Source organism: Hippopotamus amphibius, chromosome 9 (assembly GCF_030028045.1).
Source record: "Hippopotamus amphibius kiboko isolate mHipAmp2 chromosome 9, mHipAmp2.hap2, whole genome shotgun sequence".
Classification (NCBI taxonomy): domain Eukaryota; kingdom Metazoa; phylum Chordata; class Mammalia; order Artiodactyla; family Hippopotamidae; genus Hippopotamus; species Hippopotamus amphibius.
In genome coordinates, this window is record NC_080194.1 from 72,772,795 (window position 1) to 72,793,103 (window position 20,309).

General features: G+C 35.9%; 1 protein-coding gene across 1 annotated transcript in view; it reads left to right on the plus strand.

Annotated features, from left to right (window-relative positions):
• Positions 1-20,309, plus strand: part of LOC130860906 (glycerophosphodiester phosphodiesterase domain-containing protein 4-like) — a 123,798-nt gene that overhangs the window by 78,764 nt on the left and 24,725 nt on the right. The window contains exons 10-12 of the mRNA XM_057749444.1: positions 6,316-6,537; positions 7,483-7,637; positions 17,578-17,725. Of these exons, the coding sequence (XP_057605427.1) occupies positions 6,316-6,537; positions 7,483-7,637; positions 17,578-17,725 (525 nt within the window). The remainder of the gene's footprint in view (positions 1-6,315; positions 6,538-7,482; positions 7,638-17,577; positions 17,726-20,309) is intronic.

Sequence of the window (20,309 nt, forward strand, 5' to 3'; positions counted from 1 at the left end):
ATGTGCAAAAGTGTTTTTGAATCTTCAGTTAATCATCTGAGTATTAAGACTATGGCTTTGACCCTTTTGGGAGGGTTAGAGGAGTAAAAGTCAGGAAAGCCACTGATAGATTTCAGATAATCAGGAAATTTTGGTGTCACAAAGAAACAACACCCATACATTCAACGTAGTTCTAGTCAGGTTTTGGGAGGGAGTGAAAGTAGATATGTTTATTCAATTCTCCATCTTAATCCAGAAGTCCTTTCAATCACTGTCTTCAGTTGGCTTCAGTGGTGCTATGTTCTGAGTTGGAGTGATGTGGCTGTTAGCCATCTTAGTTAACCTCATGCTCAACCCCTATTACTGTAAGAATTGCTGAATCTTTCTGAAATTCTCACATCTTTAATTTCCTAGGCTTCTTATTGTTTAAGTACATGTATATTTTCACCCATATGTAGCAATGTTTATGCATATGATCAATAAATTAGGATCTACTTCTTTAAAAAAAAAAGCTTGATTCCCACGTATTAAAAGGATACAGGAATTATACAAGAGGCACAACCAAATTCAGTGAAGTTTTATGTATATGTTCTCTGAGAATTGTTATGACAAACATTCACTATTACACCCCAAGCATTTTTTTTTAATCTTCTACTACTAGGTCAAGTTTATTTCCCTTCATTTAGGTATTACTTACACAAATAATCATTATTGATAAAATTGGTGTGGTAGGTTGATTGGTGACCCCAAAAAAGATATAGCCACATCCTAATCCCTAGAACCTGTGACTATTATCATAAAGGCAAAAGATGTGATTAAATTAAGATCTGGAAGGAAGGAGCTTGTCCTGGATTATCTGGGTGGGCCTTAAATATAATCATGTATTGTAATGGAGAAACAAGGGGATAACAGACATACACATAGAGGAGACCACACAGAAAAGGGAAATGATGTGATCAGAGAGGTAGAAGTTGGAGTGATGTGGCTATTAGCCAAAGAAGGCCAAGGCATGCCAGCAGTCACCTGAAGCTAGTAGAGACAAGGAACAGATTCTCCCCCAGAACCACCAGAGTGAGCACGAGCCTGCCAACACCTTGGTTTTAGACTTTTGGTCTCCAAACCGTGAGTGAATAAATTTCTCTTAAATTACTGAGTTTTCATTAATGATGGAATTCTTGAATTCCATAGATTGATCTTTCTTCTCTATAAGAGGCCCTTGTCTAAGGACATTAATCAGAGCATTCTGTTTAGATCATTTGATGATCTGCCAGAGCATTTCCTCTAATGTCTGTTTTGCTGTGGAGCTCTACCTTTAGGACAGCAATTTATTTGGGGAGCTCCAAAACATCTAGTAATATGTGTATTTGTTGTTCATTTTAATACAGATAACTGAAGAGGTTAAAAATCACTTTCCCCACAGCATTCCAAAGTTGTGAACCACTTGAAAAGCAAACAAACAATGTATATATTTATCTTTTTATTTTTAGTAATCCCACATGCCATAGAGAGAGCCACAATTTTGGCCATTTGAGCCAATTTAATATCTGGTAATGGATCTGAGATTCTATAAGAGAATCTAGAAAAATTATTACATAATCAGGCTATTATTGCCTTTTTCATTTTTAAGTTTAACCTATCAATAAATAACATTAAATCAAGATTTGATTTAGGAGCATCCAAAAGATCTGTTCCAGGTATGGAAGTTCTCAAATTATAGAAATGATGAGATTCTCCTTTGTTGATAAGGATAATAGAGTTGCTGTATTAAGAGTGTTACATTAGTGCATGATAATATGAGAAAGAGAAAGTAGGTATTTTGTAATTAATCAGCTAACGTAAAAATACTGAATATTTTAAGTTAAAGAGAGGCATTATTTTGAATGTGGTACTGTAAAATAAAAAGATGAACCTAGTATGAGATCTGAAGATTATTAGACTAATTTAGCTAAGACTGCATGTTTTTCTGAGGCAAAGATAAAAAGCCTTGGACCAGGGAATAGGCATTCACAGGCAAGGTCTTTGATGTATGTCAAGCTGTTAAATTAATACCCTTTACTTTCAAAAAGAAAGGTTTATAATGATCTGGAAGATCAGCAAAGATGGTTGTTGAAGAAATATTTTGAGATCACTGAGGGTCTTTGTTTTCTGTGTTTTGTGAGAGTGGTTCCAAGATGTGAGTAAGTCAAATCATACAGAGGCCTGTCTATTTCAAAAAAGCTTGCTATCTATACTCTGCAACATCCAGTTAATCCCAGAAATCATCTTAATTGTCTTTAGTGTTTGGCCTTGGATAATTTTAGATTATTTGTAATCTCTCATTAGATTATATCTCTCCTTAGCCAATATATCATGGCTTAGATCAGGGGTTTGCAAACTGTGGCCTGCTGTTCAAATCCAGCCCACTGGACTTCCTAGGTGGCGCAGTGGTGAAGAATCCACCTGCCAATGCAGGGGACACGGGTTCGAGCCCTGTCCTGGGAAGATTCCACATGCCATGGAGCAACTAAGTCCGTGTGCCACAACTATTGAGCCTGTGCTCTAGAGCCCATGAGCCACAACTACTGAGCCCATGTGCCGCAACTATTGAAGCCTATGCACCTAGAGCCCGTGCTCCACAACAAGAGAAAGCACTGCAATGGGGAGCCTGCGCACCACAATGAAGAGTAGCCCCTGCTCACAGCAACTAGAGAAAGCCCATGTGCATCAACGAAGACCCAACGCAGCCAATAAAAAAAAAAAAAAAAATCCAGCCCACTGACTGTTTTTGTACAGCTTGGGAGCTCAGAATGGTTTTTGCATTTTTAAATAGTTGAAGAAAAATCAAAAGAATAATGTTTCACGATATAAAAATTATATAAAACTCAAATTTCAGTATTCATAAGTAAAGTTTTATTGGAACATAGCCATGCTTATTCACTTATGAATTGCCTATGGCTGTTTTTGCATTAAAATAGAGTTGAATAGTTGTGACACAGACTATATGTCTAACAAAGTCAAAAATATTTAATGTATGGCCCTTCACAGGGTAAGTTTGCTGAACCCTGAATAATGAACTGTTATTTTGTAGAGTTAAAATTTCTCCTTAGAGGATTTGTGAACAGAATTATAGAGTCAGTGTTAGAATTTCAAAATGGGTTACTGCATATCCTTAAGATCTTGGTTTAAGACTTGAGAAAAGTAGGATGGAACTTCTATAAATGCCTGAAACGTAACTTTCCAGGTAAATTGTTGATTTTGCTCTGCTGAAAGCAATAAATTTTGGCTATCTTTATCAGCTAGGACATGAAAGAAAGTGAAGATAGGACCAAAGAGAGTACATTTGGGTTAGGCAGTGCTAGAAAATGAGGTATAACTCTTTGGTTAATAGCTCACAGATATTGGTGGCGGCCCACCATCTCAGTTTTGGGCATTTTTAAAAAACATGTAAAATAGACATATTGCCTGGACTAATACTAGGGGTAATTCTTGTTATATTGTCTGTTATAGTTGGCTTAGATCTTCTCTAACTTCAGCATTAAGAAGATCTTAGGCAACAGTGTCAACACAGTCAGTCTGAACTCTTATGGGTTTAACTCCAATTATTCTGCCTCTTTTCCCCTCAGAGGTTCTGGTACCATGAACAATTATTTGGTTATTTTTTTGAATCAACATACTAATGTCCATAGATATAATTTAATAATGTGCAGTAGAATTTTCTGTGACTCCTGATAGTAATTTGTCTGTGGTACATTTCTTCTGGTGGTTCTTGCAAAGTAGATTCCTAACAAAATTTATACGAATGTGCCATAGAGAAGAAAGGAGTGTTCTGACAGTTATAAATAAGGACACAGGAAAGGACTTAGGATTGTTAGAAATTCCCACTTCCTGGTTGTAGTACACTGAACAATCTGATTTTCTGTGGTAGTGACATTAGTAGTTGTACCTGTATCAACAAGAAAACTGTAATGTTTGTTGATATTTACAGATAGTTCTCATATTGTCTGTTGAGTGGTACTGTTTCCCTCCAAGTGGCATCACTGGGCAGATTTTGGATAATTTTCCTACTTCTAAACCAATATGATACATTGGCTCACCCACGGGCCCTTCTACTTGTAATTTTTCTAAGCACAGGCATAGAGAACCAAGGACTTTTTAGTATTGTTTTGAAAATATTCAACCTTATATTGGAGATAGTCTAAACTGGCATTTTTTCATTCTAGTTTATTTTTCTGAATAAGTTCTCCCATTTTATATATAAAAAAGAGGCTCAATTTACTTCAGATATTATATCTACCCTGTAATGCTATTTAGAGATTACCGGAATCAAGTTTTAAACTCTCCTATTGATTAATCTTTATAGTTTTGCTATTTTGAATTTTTCATCCACTTTATCATTAAAGGCTTCATAAATAAATGTCCTTATATATTGCATTTCTTATTCCTTTTGCCCATACAGGGAATTTAAAAAATTACACACAGCTGTGTTATTTAAATCCTTTCTTGGTCTTTCCCATGCTGTTTTTTTAAACAATTTCCACCACATGAAGTTCTAATAATTAAGTGAATCAGTTGGTCTAGATCTGGTAGAGTCTAACAAAAGCTTATATTGCAAAGCAAATTTCCATTTTCCTGAGGATTAAGAAAACCTTTAATTATAGACCTCTACTCACATGTAGACCATGATTTAATTCCAGACTTATGATCTGCCTTCAGGTATAGCATGGGAATATTGTGCAATGTGATTGATTCTTTCTTGAGAAAAAGGTGAGAAAGGGCGTGTTGCTTAGGAAGTCAGAGGAAGGAGAAGAAATAGAAAGAGTGAGAAGGAGAATGAAGACAAAGTTGTATAGATAAAAAGAGATTATTTGAGTCTTGGTAAATTGTGAGGTAGCTACTGCTTCCTTCTGCTGAGAGATAGCCTTTTATCACTGACTTTACCCACAAATGATCTAAAATTGGCAAATGACAATAAAAATAGTCATCTATTAAATTTAATACAGCTAATATATGTATGGACTGAGGTATAAGATGAAATGCTGTGTACTGCAAAGAAATTATGCCAGTTCCTGCCATTAGGGAGTTGCACTCCAGTAGAAGCAGTAGAGAGTGAGGGAACTATTGTGGACTGTGCACTTTTCTATGTACCAGACATGCTCCTAGACCTAGTAAATATTTTATCATACTTGATCTTCAAAATAATCCTGAGAATACATAGATTATGTCTCCCCTTCCCCATTTTATATTAGGGTAATGAAAGCTTTCAAAATTTAAATGGTTTTACCAACGTTACAGAGCAAGAAGTGTATGAAGCTAGGATTTGCGTCTGGTCTAGGATGTATACAAATGACTGTGGAAGGCAGAATGAGACATATAATTGCAAAGGCATAAAAATGGGTCTTTGGAGTTTAACACCACTGCAGTCTCTTTAGTTTAGGAATATGTGTATATGTATATATTTTTTAATTTAATTTTATTTATTTTTGGTTGTATTGGGTCTTTATTTCTGCAAGTGGGCTTTCTCTAGTTTTGGCGAGAGGGGGCTGTCCTTTGTTGTGATATGAGGGCTTCTCAGTGTGGTGGTTCTTCTTGTTGCAGAGCACGGGCTCTAGGCACGCGGGCCCTAGGGTGCACGGGCTTCAGTAGTTGTGGCACGTGGGCTCAATAGTCGTGGCTCACGGGCTCTAGAGCATGGGCTCAGTAGTTGTGGCACACGGGCTTAATTGCTCCCCAGCATGTGGGATCTTCCTGGACCAGGGATGGAACCCATGTCCCCTGCATTGGCAGGCAAATTCTTAACCACTGTGCCACCAGGGAAGTCCCTAGTTTAGAAATATTTAAGGGAGGCTTCATGAAGGAGGTAGCATTTAAACTGGGCTTTGCAGTTTGAGGATAGGATTTTAACAGGTGGATATGGTTAGGAAGACAAATGAGTGATAGAGCTGGAATTGAATCGAATTCAGCCTGAAGCCGAAGCCTATTTTCTTTCCATTACACAAAACTAGAACAGTGAGAGAAAATGTGGAAGCCAGTGCAACTGAAAGGGGATTATAATACTTTGAGTTATAGAAAAAAAGGTTAAAAAGGAAGTTCAAGACAAGAACATGAAGGGCCTTCAGTGCAAATACAAGGTCTACAATATAGAATAAATCATTCCAAATACTATGATTACCTATGGAGATTACATTTAATTTCTCTCCTTAGCAACTCTTATCTCAGGACCAGTATTTCCAAGGGCTTGGTGGGTGGAATGGTAATGGACTAACATGGAGGTAGGGCTGGGTGTGGAGCTAAAGGGCAGGAGAATTGGAAAATGCTTTTGATAGGAGCCAATGTTTTCTCTGATATATTTATTTTTAGATCAGACCATTTTACCATATGAAACCCCTATCAGAGGCTGATAGAGAAAAAGCAGGAAATCAGAAGATTCCAAAACTAACTGAATTATTACAACTGGCACAGAAGGAAAAAAAATTTTTGATGTTTGATCTTAATGGCCCTGCACCAAAACATTTTCACAGAAGCTCATATGTCCGCCATGTAGTAAGCGTGATCCTTGCCTCTGGAATTGAGCAAAATCTGGTATGTCTATCTTAGTATTTATGGTAGTATTTATGGGAGGTGGGTTGCATGTCCCAGGAGCATAGCAGTTGAATCTGACCTACCTTGTAGATCTTCCCTGGGATCCTAAAATAATTTTGCTCCCTATAAAAATGTAGATGACTACTTTATACAGTTATAGATGGCAATCTAAGAATGACCCAATTAAATTTATATCAGTGAGGAAAAACATTGAGGCTATTTGCAATTCCAACCAAATGAAATGTCACCACTCTGTTAAAAGGGAATGTCTGTAATGGCTATAAGATGTGACCTGCACTGTCACTAACATACAGCTATTAGAAAGGGCCTTCATATGGAACACTAAGGCTTTGAAGACTTGGCTTTCATTAATGACATAGAAAGAACAGCTGGTTCTTATTTGAGCAGAGATTTGTTCGTCAGGTTTTTCAGAAGCAACTCTCTGCATTTGGACAGTCAGTCATTCCCAATGTCTTAAATTCTCAGAACATGGAAGAATGCTATGAGTGAAACAATTATGTGTCTTTTTGCAAATAGAACTGTTTCCACAGATGAGTCATAATAGCATTCCCTGTTGGCAGGAAATGACTGCTCTCAAAGATGATTTTTAGCATCATCAGCCAGAGGAGATTTTTATGATTCCGACCTTTCCTCCACATGTACCAGCTCCTCATCCACTTTGGCTAGTGTGATGACACAGTGGACCCTTGGTCCCATGATGTTAACTAGGAAAACTCAGCTCCAGAACAACCCTGGTGAAAGCCCCATTAGAAGAGTTCATTAGACAGTATTAGGCCAGGTTGAGTCTTTCACCAAGGGCTAGAATCTTTCTGCTCTCTATAGACTGTTACCCATGCTGGAATGGGGCTCCACCCATTCTACTTGGGGCTGTTTGTACTTAGACAGCTGATTATCCATTGAAAGACTTCCTGTTTCTCCTTACAGATTTTATGGTTGCCAGGTTTTGATAGGGAGTATGTCAGGAAAACAGCTCCTGGTTTTCAGCAAGTGGGCCGGTTATTCTCCATTGAACGCCTCACAAAAGAAAATATCACTAGAATCAATGTTGACTACAAGAGGTTGTTCTACAATGGGTTGAGGTAAGTGTTTGACTGCATCTCTCTTGGCATGTATTGCCTTACTTGCACAAAATCTGCATCCCAACCAAGCTACTTAGGTTCCCCCTCCCATCTCAAGATTTCTGTGTGTGGCTGTCTTTTTGGAATCCCCTATTTTCCTCTTCTTACCCTTCCCTCTTTCTCTGCCAACAAACATTTATCAAGGGTAGACTGTTCCTGGAATATACTCTTCAGCCCCTTCTCCTTCATGCTTCAATCTCTCATCATTCAACACACCTTTTAGTATGCTTGGTGTTTTTGTTTTATATAAAGCGATCATTGAAAGTCAGAACTCAAAAAGTTGTTGATTTCCTTCTGCCATTCCCAGATGAATTGCAGTGCCTCATAAATAACTTTGTAATCCAGATAGCCAGATTTCGTATAGAAATAATTCAGAATGTAATTAAATCATTATTAGAAAAATCCTTAAAACAGCCAAGCATGAGAAGAAAGTGAAATTCTTAACTACATTTATAAACATATAATCAGAGACAGATTTTTAGAATTAAAAGCACCTGGGAATAAAATGGTAACTTTTTCAAACTTAACTATTATTAATCACTGTTTAATTCATATCCCCTTTCTCTTAGATTTAAAACTAATTTTTTCAGATAATTCTAAATGCTTCAGAGAATCTGAACATATATATATATGTTTTTGTTCAAATATATGTATATATCTCCACATCTCCAAAATTTCCTTGAGCTAGCAAAAATTCCCCGAGATACCTTTCTGTATCTCAAGCCATGAGCTAGGCTGTTGGATGCACCTCTGTTCATGTCCTGCTTTTCCTGCCTCTCTGGCCATGGGGGAGTTGATCATAAAATATGTCTTTTTTCTTTTAGCATTAAAAAATTATATATTTTGGGGGGGGGGGCTTGGAACCAGCATTTATTGGAATAAGAAGGAAAGGAATGGATTCCAGTGAGAGGATGGAGTCCTTTGAAGGAGTTCTGAAGTTGGAGTCCAGTACCCCAAGCACCATGTACACTTCCAAGCTGAGTGGCCTTGGGCATATCATACCACCTCTCTGAGCTTCTGCTTTCTTTTGTGCAGAATAGGTATAATAAGTGGATCAGGTTCCAAAAAATTATATATGTTTTAATCTCTGTTTCCCAGTCAGAAGATTTCTCTTTGCCCAACTACTCCTCTATTTTGAGTATGTTTCTATTTCCTTTTACTTTTTATCAAAGAGAAAATGGCTCCAAGATGATTTCCTTCTCTCCTAATCATAATTTAGATTAATTTAGTAGTTGAAAATAATTCTAATAGCTTCTACTTATTGAACCTTTATTATGTGTCAAGTTCTGTTGGCAGACCACAGACTCTTCTTGAAATTTTGGCTTATTTATCAGCTACACGTATGACTTGGACAAGTTTCTAATAATCAGTTTTCTCATTTGTAAGTTAAGGATAACAATAACTTGATGGAATGGTTAAAAGATTAAGTAACATAATTCATATATGCACAGAGCAAAATCCTGGGCAAATGCATGAACACCATAAGTATTAACTGTTGCTTTTATCATCACCTTCTTTACATGCTGTGCCCTGGAAATTATCATCACCCCCATTTTGCAAATGAGGAATCTTGGCTCTAAAGAGGAAAAGGGAGGTTAGATAATTCACTAGAGTCAATACAGTTGGTCAGTAGGGGACCACACTGAGATTTAAATAGGCCTGAACTTTACTTTCCTCACACTTATTTTTCAGGGCTAAAGATGGAAAATATTTTCATTCCTCTCCCTTCACCTTACCTTTTTTCCCCTCCATCTTAGAGTTATTACTGAATATTTTGGCTTTTGTTCTGATGTTTGAGAAAGAAATATTTTTCCATTTGAATTTCCTTTCAATTTGCCTAATTAAAATTTGATATTATGTTAAAAAATAATAGGCCTGACAGACTCTAGAGTCCAAATTCTTTCACTAATAAGCCTTTAAAATTATTCCTTGGCCATAGTTACATGGGCATAGTTTCAGCTGGCATTAGACTTAAGAGCGATTGTATCCTGAATCCTATTAGAAAATCAAGCAGTTTAATTTAGCTCAGCAATTATTTACTGAGTAGTAATATGTGCAGTGTACCATGCTAGTTTTACGTGAAAAGTCACCGTAAGCAAGGCATCATCCTTTTTCTTAGGGAAACTATGTATTCTAATAATAATAATAATAATATTTTTTTTCCATATACCTGTAGTACAAGGTTGGTCACCATAATTCATGAGCCAGACTTTATTCCAAGTCATTCCCTTCAAGAACCACTAAATTTTAAGAAGTTAAGCAATTATAACTTGTTATTTATATACTGTTTATGACAAGAATACTTATTATGATCACATTTCCAATACATTCTCTGTGATCAGTGCCCACTTCCATCAGACCACTCTCACAAAACATTGTGACCTTGCCATTTTGACTGAGAATGCTTTAAATATATTACTTTGATCAAACTTATGTGAATATAGAGATGCCCTCTGTTTTATTTCTGATGTGGAAATTTTAAGTGTTTAACATTTTTTTAATTTATTAAATATTTAGTGAGGTAAAATTCACATAAAGTTAACCATTTTAAAGTAAACAGGTCAGTGGCATTTAGTACATTCACAGTGTTGTGCAACTGTCAGCTCTAGTTCCAATACATTTTGGTACTGGAAATTTTTGTTTTCTCTGTTTTTCTTGGCAGTCTTCCTTGGGGTTTATGAATCTTATTAACCATTTCAGAACACCAAATTTTGGCTTTGTTAGCTTTATTCTGTCGCACATTTTCTTTCCTATTTAGTTAACTGCTGTTATCTTTATTATTTTCTTGTATTTCCTTTAGGTTTAATTTGCTCTTCTTTTATAAGCTTCTTTAGGTGGAAAATTTTAGGTGATTGATTCTAGATCTTTTCTAATGTAAACATTTGAAGCTATAAATTTCCCTGTAAGCATTGCTTTAATTGCATTCCACAAATAATTTTGATGTACTCTTATCATCCAATTTAAAATATTTAAAAATTTTCTTACCTCCCATTTGACTCATGGATTATTTAGAAATGTGTTGCTAACTTAATTTGAGGATTTTCCATCTACGCTAGTGTTATTGACTTATGATTTAAATTCACTGTGACCAGAGAACAACTCTACATGATTTCAATTCTTTGTTATTTTTTTTCTTTTTAAATTTTTAGTTTATTGACACATCTTTGAAAGGTTTGTTTTGGTATAAGGCAAAGCTGCCAATCCCAAATATAAACAGATGGACACACAATGTATATCAGATGTTGGGAATAAAAATCGTTTATTGATTGAAATAATAGACGCACTATTTTGATTTGTCTTGATGTGAATGCTGATTTATAAATCTCTTCCCCCGTTGATTTCTTCTTGTAGTCCATACACATAGAAATGATAAAAATCTCACCAAAGCTCGCTTTGGTGCTAATCAAGAGTGCTTGATGAACATTATAAAATATATGATTTCAGTACTTTAAATGTATTTAAACTTGTCTTATAGCCCACTATATTGTTTATCTTGGTGAACTTCCCATGTCCACCTGAAAATGGTGAGCTCTCTTCACTTGTTAGGTGTGGTATTGTATAAATAGCAATTAGTTTAAATTTGTTAATAGTCTTTTTAAACATTTTATACTGCATTTTCCCCCTGTTTTTTCTGAGTTAACACAAAGCATTAGGTTGCAGATCAAACTCACACACATCAGAGAACTTTTACCTACTATGAAATTTTATTATTAATTTCAAAGATACAGCAGGCAATCAAGAGACTCAAACAAAGGAAGTAGAGGTCAGAGATATTGATTTCAACTTTGCAGGTTTCTTCCTTTATTGGACACATACTCTGTGGCCGACAGTAATAGACGTGACTTCCAAGTGAGTGTTTGCAGGGTTAGTTCACTTAGAAGGAGGGCAGTTGAGTTATAGAACATCTGCATTTAATACTCCCAGAAAGTTGTGTAGCTTATGTGACCTTCTCTAGGGACCCATGCCTCATAAATCCACATTCTGTATTTATTTGCAAAATATATAATAAAGAAATACTCAACCAGGAACATCCTTTAATAAAAATGTTCTATATATAAGGCCTCTCTTCCTAGTAAATATTATTTTTCTATTTAGAAAAGATGTAGGTATCATGTTGACAAGGACATTAGACCATGTCATCTGCCTTCTTTCTTCTGGGAGCAACCTCTTCAGTCAGAGAGAAATTAAGGGCACCTTGTGCCTCATTTGTCAGTTATGGAGAAGGGGGTGTAATATCTCCAACTATGATTGTTGATTTGTATATTTCTCCATTTAGTTCTGTTTGTTGTCATTATTGTGATTGTTGTGGTTGTTTGGCTTCTCATATTTTAAACTCTTTTATTGTGTATTTGCATTTAGAATTGTTAGATCTTTTTGGTGAATCCACCCTTTCATTATGTTCATTCTCTCTGGTTATAATTCTTGTCTAAAGATTACTTTTATTAATATTGCCACACTGGCTTTCTTATAATTAGTATTTATGCGATATTTCTTTTTTTGTCCTTTGTCTTTCATCTGCTTTGTGTCTTTATATTTCAAATACATCTCTTATAAACAGAATATTATTGGTTCTTGCTTTTATATTTAGTAGGTCAATCTCTGCTTTTCAATAGGAATATTTGGCTCATGAATATTTAGTTTAAAAATCAATATATTTGGGTTTATATTACATCATACTGTTTTTTCTATTTGTCCTCTTTATTGTAGGTTGGTTATTTTGGTCATTCTTTTCCTGCCCTTTAATTTTTTTAATTAATTGATTATTTTTTAGTATTCTATTCTATCTTCTCTACTGGCTTTTTACATTTTTGAATTATTTTTTACTGGTTGCTCTAGGGATTATAAAAAGTATCTTTACCTTACTACAATCCACCTTGAGTTAAATTATTCCACAATATAGATTATAGAATATTAAAATCTTAATTCATTGACTATCTGCTACCCTTTGTGCTATTGTTATACATTTTTGTTATAAAACCCAGAGTACATTTTTATTATATTTTAAAACATTGTCAGTAGTATTTTTTAAATTAAACTTTTTAGTTTGAGGTAATTGCATGTTAACCTGTAAGCAATAACACAAAATCATCCTATATACCTTTTACCCAGTTTACTACAATGGTAAAACTTACAAAACTTTAGTACAATATCAAAACCAAGATATTGAGATTGATTCAATCCACCAATCTTATTCAAATTTCCCCAGTTTTACTTATCTTCATTTTGTGTGTGTTTTGTATATATATAGTTCTATGCAGTTTTATCACATGTGTAGGGTTGTGAGTCCAATGCCACAACCAAGACATAGACTAGTTTTATCACCAGAAGTATTCTTTTTGCTTTCCTTTGATAACCATATTCCCCTTACTTCCATCCACTTCCCCTCACCTTAAACCCTAGCTCTTCACAATCACTAATCTGTTCTCCACTTTTATTTTGTCATTTTGAGAATGTAATCTAAACAGAATCATAGAGTGTATATAACCTGTTGTGATTAGCTTTTTTTCATTCAGTATAATTCCCTTTGAAAGTTAGCCAGGTTATTGCATGCATCAATAGTTTATTCTCTTTCACTGCTGTTTAGTATTCCATTATAGGGATGTACTGAAGTTTGTTTAATCATTCACCAACTTAAGGCTATGTGATTGTTTCTGTTTATGAGCTATTATAAATAAATCTGTTATGAACGTTTGTGTACAGATTTTCATGTGAACATAAGGTTTTTAAATTAAAAGTCTGTAGTTTATTCAGATTTTAGTCATTTAAAAAAATGTTTTAACTGTGGTAAAAATATACATAATATAAAAATGTACTATTTTAATCATTTTCAAACATACAGTTCAGTCATTTTAGTATATATTCATTACATTGTGCAGCCATCTCTGCCATCAATCTACCTAACTTTTTTCATCTTATAAGCTCCAATTCTATACTCATTAGACAATAACATCCCTACCAGCTCCTCCACTCTGGACCCTGGCAACCACCATTTTGCTTTCTCTCTCTCTGATTTTGACTTATGTAAGTGGAATCATATACTATTTGTCTTTTTGCAGCTGGCTTATTTCACTTAGCATAAACTCCACAAGAAATCCATCCATGTAGAATTTCCTTCTTTTTTTAAGGCTAAATAATATTCCATTGCATGTATATACCACAGTTGCTTATTCATTTATCAGTTGATGAACACTTGAGTTGTTTCCACATTATAGCTACAGTGAATAATGCTGCTATGAACATGGATGTACAAATATCTCTTCAAGACCCTCCTTTCAATTGTTTTGGCAATATATCCATTAAGTGGACTTGCTGGATTATATGGTAATTCTACTTTTAATTTTTTGAGGAACTTCCATACTGTTTTCCATAACAGCTGTACCACCAGTACACAGGGGTTCCAATTTCTCTACATCCTCCACACCCTTGTTGATTTCTGTTTTTGTTTTTTCTTGATGTAGCCATCCTAATGGGTTGGTATTAGTTCTTCTTGAAATGTTTGGTGGCATTCAACATTGAAGGCAATGGGTCCATGACTTTTCTTTGTTGAAAGATTTTTGGTTAATAATTCAATCTCCTTATTCATTGTAGGTCTGTTTGCATTTTCTAATTCTTTATGATTAGAAAGTAAATTTTGTGTTTCTAGGAATTTGTCCGTTTCATCTAGGTTATCCACTTTGTTGGGATACAGCTGTTCATAGTACTCTCTTATAATCCTTTTTTTCCTGTAAAATTGGTAGTAATGTCCCCACTATTATTTCTGATTTCAGTAATTTGAGTTTCTCTTTTTATTAGTGGTACATCTAGATAAGGGTATATGAATTTTGTTGATCTTTTTGAAGAACTAACTTTTGGGTTCATTGATTTTCTCTATTGGTTTTCTGGTTTTTATTTCATTTATATCTGCTCTAATCTTTGTTATTTTCTTCCATTTGCTGTGTTGGATCAATTTGTTCTTCCTTTTCTAGTTCTGTAAGTTATAAAATTAGGATGTTGATTTGAAATCTTTCTTGTTTTTTAAATGTAAGCATGTATAACTGTGAATTTACCCCCAGCACCACTTTTGCTTATAATTGCCCATGTATTTGCTTTTATTGAGATCTTGATTTCTTCATTCAGTTTTGAGTTACTGTCTAGTGTCTATTCATTTCATCTGCAGGACTCTGTTGAGTTTTTCTTGCAAGATAGGTCTAGTGGCCATGAACTCCCTCAGCTTTAGTTTTTCTGGGAGTATCTTAATTTGTTTCTCACTTTTGAATGACAGTTTTTCTGGATATAGAATCCTTGGTTGACAGTATTTTATTTTAACACTTTGAATAGGTTGGCCCACTGCCTTCTAGCTTCCAAAGTTTCTTATGAGAAATCTGCTGGTGATGTTATTGAGGATCCCTTGTATGTGACAAGTTGCTTCTCTGTTGATGCTTTTAATATTTTCTCATTGGCTTTTGAAAGTTTGATTATAATGCATCTCAGATGAATTCATTTTACTTGGAGTTTGTAGATCTTCTTGAATATTTTCCTCATGTCTTTGATCAAATTTGAGAAATTTTAAGCCATTATTTCTTCAAATATTCTTTCTGTCCTATTCTCTCTCTCTTTTCCTTTTGGAATTCCAAGGCTGCATATATTGACCTGTTTGATGGCATCCCATAGATATCTTAGTTCACTTTTCTTCAGTTTTTTTTCTTTGTTCTTCAGAATGGTTAACTTCTGTTGTCCTGTCTTCAAATTCATGGATTCTTTCTTCTACCTGCTCAAATCTGCCTTTGGATCCTAACAATAAAAATTTCAGTTACTATACTGTTCAGTTCCAGAATTTTTTTTGGTTTCTTTTTAGGTTTTATGTTCCTTTATTAATATTTCAATTTTGTTTATACATTTTTTTACTTCATCTACATCTTCCTTTAGTTCTTTGAATATCTTTAAGACATTTGTTTTCAAGTCTTTGTCTAGCGTATCTGCCAACTTTTCCAGGAAAAGTTTTTGTTACTTTATTTATTTTTTCCTTTGAATGGACCCTTTTTTCTTGTTTCTTTGTATGCCTTGTAATTTTTTGTTGAAAAATGGATATTTAAGTCTAATAATCTGGTAATTCTGGAAATCAGATTCTTCCCTTCCTCATGGTATGCTGTGTTTGTTTGTTCATTTGTTGTTGTTGGCTGTCTTTGTGCCAAGGATCGGCCTCAGTTCTCCTCAAGTCTCTTCTGTTCCTTTCCCTGGTCATACGTGGTCACTTTCTAATTTTCACCATATATAAAGTTGCTTTTGCATGTCCTAGTCTTTAATATATGGCTCCCAAAAGGGGAAAAAAAAAGAAAAGAAAAAGATGGGGAGGAAAGAGTGCTGGCCCTTTTAACCCCTGGTAGTCACTTCAGTGGCAGTGGGAGGGGTCTGCAACAATGTGGGGAGGTACAACAATCATGGCTTCCTTACTCTTTGTCTGCACCTGTGTGAATGGAAGAATCAGTCAGCGATCAGAGCACATATCCCTGATATTTGAAGGATAGGATCCTTTTGGCCCACCTTGTCTCCTGCAAGCTGTGTGCAAGCTGCTTCAGGAAAATGGGCACAGCTGCCTGCCATGGGGCTAGGGGCTGGTGTACTGTAACTGCTACTGTGCCAAGTGATGAAATTGACCAAAGTTTACTATAACTTACCATCCAAAACTCCCCTAGAAGTTGAAAGCCTTCAATAGATTGCATAGTTCCAAAATAGTTACGTTAGGCCAATTCTTTTAGTGCAGCTGTTGTCTAGGTGGGGAGAGAGATTCCTGGTGTTTCCTTCTTTGCCATCTTCAAAGAATCCTCTCCTGTGAAATAAGTTTTTGTTTTTATGAGATAAATGCCTAAGAATGCAGTTGCTAGGTAATGGTAATTATTTGTTTAGTTTTATGAGAAACTGCCAAACTTTTTTGGGGAAACTTTTACATTCCTGCCAGCAATGTATAATGACCTAGAGTCTCTACATCCTTACCAATTTTTGGCATTGTCATTATTTTTTATTGTAGCCATTCCAGTAGGTGTGTAGTGATATCTCATTGTGGTTTTAATATTTATTCTCTGATGGCTAATGATGTTGCACTCATTATCATGTGTTTATTTCCCAATGGTATACCCTCTTCAGTGAGGTGTCTCTTCATATCCTTTCTAACTGGATTCTTGATTGTTTTTATTTTTGAGTTTTGAGAGTTTTCTCTGTATTATGATACCAGTCCTTTTTTGGGTGTGTTGTTTGTAAGTATTTTGTCCCAGTATGGCTATCTGTAGCATCCTCTTAACAGAGTTTCCCAAAGAGCAGAGTTTTAAAATTTTGATGAGATCTAACTTGTCAATTTTACCTTTTATGGATCATGCTTTTAGTGTCAAGTCTAAGAGTTCCTTGTCTAGCTCTTAGATCTCAAAGATTTCTCCTATGTTTTAAACATATTCTTTAATTATTTTCATCAGTATTATGTAGTTTACAGCTTTCAGATACTTGCTTGTTTTGTTAAGTTTATACTTAATTATTTAATTTTCATTAGAGTGATGGTTAATAGTATCCTTTTAAATTTCAATTTCTGTTTGTTTATTAATATATAAAAATGTATTTGGTTTTTGTGTGTTGGTTTCAAAAAGTTTAAAAAGTAGCTTTTTAAAAACCATTTCCTTATTTCTATTTTTTAAATTTACTTTTAGGTAATCGGTAGAATTGTCTTAAAGACAATCTAACGTATTGGGTAACTAATTGCAAGCACTCCTGTAAAGGTGGTATGGTTATTTTTATTTTACAGTTTATACACTAAGCCTAAGAAATTGCCAAACTAGTATGTGACAGAGCTGGAATTCAGATCCAGGCTTGTACAAAGAGTGATGTTGATGAGAGTGAGTTTAAGTCTAAATCTCCTGTGGGTTTCTTTTCTTCCCAGAGAATATAAAGCAGCTAACATCAACATCAACTTATACCTCATCAATGAACCTTGGCTCTTCTCACTGGCCTGGTGCTCCAGGATTCACTCAGTGACCACAGACAACATTCAGGTCCTGAATGAGATAAATCACCCTTATTTCTTCATGGTGAGCTGATTTTTCAGATTGTTTTTCCAAGTCTGGTACAATAGGAGTCTCTGTCCCCAGCCCTACCCCTGCATTGCCCACTGTGCAGTCTCCAGGGGGGCTACTTAAGAGCAGAGACTTATGTGACATTGGAGATGTGGCATTCTCCCTTCTTGTACCTAGATCCTCCTGTGATTTTCAGGGAGAAATTAATATTGTTATAATAATTGCTGTTTATTGAACCCTCACACTATGCCTTTCATGCCTTATGTAATTTAATCCTCTGAGTTAGCCACTAGGAGTATCCCCAGGGGGAATCTGGAGTTTGAGGCTTCACATGATGCAAGACTCAAAATGAGGTCTGACTCCAGAGCTTTGTTACTGCAGCCCCACCTCCCTGTAGGCACAGCAACAGTGACAGTGACATGGGGTGTGGGGAGAAAACCAAGTGTACTGGATTCCAAAGTGAATACTGTGTCCTGAGCAAAATGCTTTTGAAAAGGAGAGTAAGTGTCTAGCCACCTAGCTTGATTTCCCCTTCTGTCCTGCTATTGCTTATGGCCAGAGGCATGAGGACCTGAAGACCTGGATTTAAATCCCATCTAAATCCCACCAGTTATTATCTGTGGAGGGAACCCCAGCTAACCAGTTACTTGCTACAGAGCCTGTTTTTATAATCAGCATAGAGTATGTTGACTGAGTCAGACAGTCTATAACAGAAAACAGCTTAATTTCTCTCCAGTGATTCTTTAAACTGCTCTGTGAACTAAGTCTTTCCCTGCCCCTGAATGAGATCTCACTCAGATCCCACAGCTTTTCTAGTCACTCTTAGATAAGTTTTTAAAGTACTGTTTTGTCATCAAAAAAAAAACCTTAATTCAGGATCAAAGTGTCTAGTCTGGAATAATAACCCAAACTCTAAACTGTCTTGAAAGTTAAAACTTTAGGCAGCGAAATCTAAATGAAAAGCATAAATATTTCGTGTTGCTTTCTCCATACCTCCAGCGTCACTGGCCCTTGTTTCTAACTTGCTCAGGGTCAAAAACAGGTGAAAGGCGATCAGGGAGGGCCAAGGGCACAGTCTCATAGGGCCAGTACTGCATTGAGGCCCTCAGGTAGCAGTGTAGAATTGCTTACCCCTTCTTTCTTGGTGACTTGGGCAGCTTTCTGTACATGACCCTCAAGGAAACCTTGGATGGCAGGTCCCTTGGCATAGATGAAGCCTCTATACTTGTCTGTTCCCATACTATCCTCCTTCATATATATACTATATACTTTTCTAACATTTTTATTCTTTATAATTGCAAAGTAAACTTGTTCATTATATAAAATTCAATCATTACAAAAATCTATAACTTAGTAAGCAATATACCCCTCCATACTCCTGTCCCCCTAAATCAGTGATGTCTTAAAGTTGTCCCTTTGGATATAGTAAATAAAACTTCATTAAGTAAAACTTTTTATTTTAATACTTTAATTGATAATATTTGAATTGATAATAAATTCATGTGATTCAAAATTCAAAGAGTGTGGGGCTTCCTTGGTGGCACAGAGGTTAAGAATCTACCTGCCAATGCAGGGGACACGGTTCGAGCCCTGGTCCGGGAAGTCCCACATACCACGGAGCAACTAAGCCCGTGTGCCACAACTACTGAGCCTCTGCTCTAGAGCCTGCGAGCCACAACTACTGAGCCCCTGTGCTACAACTACTGAAAAGCATGTGCCCAGAGCCCATGCTCTGCAACAAGAGAAGCCACTGCAATGAGAAGGCCTCGCACCACAATGGAGTAACCCCTGCTCGCTGCAACTAGAGAAAGCTGGCGCATAGCAACGAAGACCCAACGCAGCCAAATAAATAAATTAATTAATTAATTAAAAAAAAATTCAAAGAGTGCAAAAGGATGTAAGTAAAAAACTTCCTTCTACACCTGGCCTGGGCTTTTTTAATGGACCCAAAGACACTTTGTTCAGGGAGGTGGAGCTGGTATCCCAAGGGCTTTCCTAAACAGCCCACACTCTGGGTTAGTATACGCAGTTTCAGATCTTGGCTCTATCACTTACTGTGTGGACTTGATAAAATTAGTTAACCTGTCTGGCCCTCAATTTGTTTATTTATAAATTGGGGATAAAAATAGTACAATAGAAGCAATTGTCTGCTTATCAGTCTGTTAATTCAAAAATTTTAAATGGGGACTCGTGAAATAAATGATATATGGTCTATTAATATTTTACTACATGAAAAAAAAAACTTAATACTTAGTGGCTTAAAACAAACATCTGTCACATTCTGTATGATGGCTGACTGGTTTCTCTGGTCTCAGCCAGTTTGGCTGGACTAGGTCTAGGATGGCTTCATCCATATGTCTAGGGTCTTACATGTGATAACTGTGGTCTTTCTTCGTTTGGTCACTCATCCCCAAGGAGGCCATCTTGTGCATATTCACCTGTGGCACTGGGTTCTCAGCAGCAAGAGAGGTCAAGCCCAAATGCATGTGCCTTTTCAAGGATCTCCCAGTGTGATGTTTGCTAATGTTCCATTGGCCAAAAAAAATCACATGGTCAAGTCCAGATTCAAGGTGGGGCAGGGAAGAGACAGAATTTACCT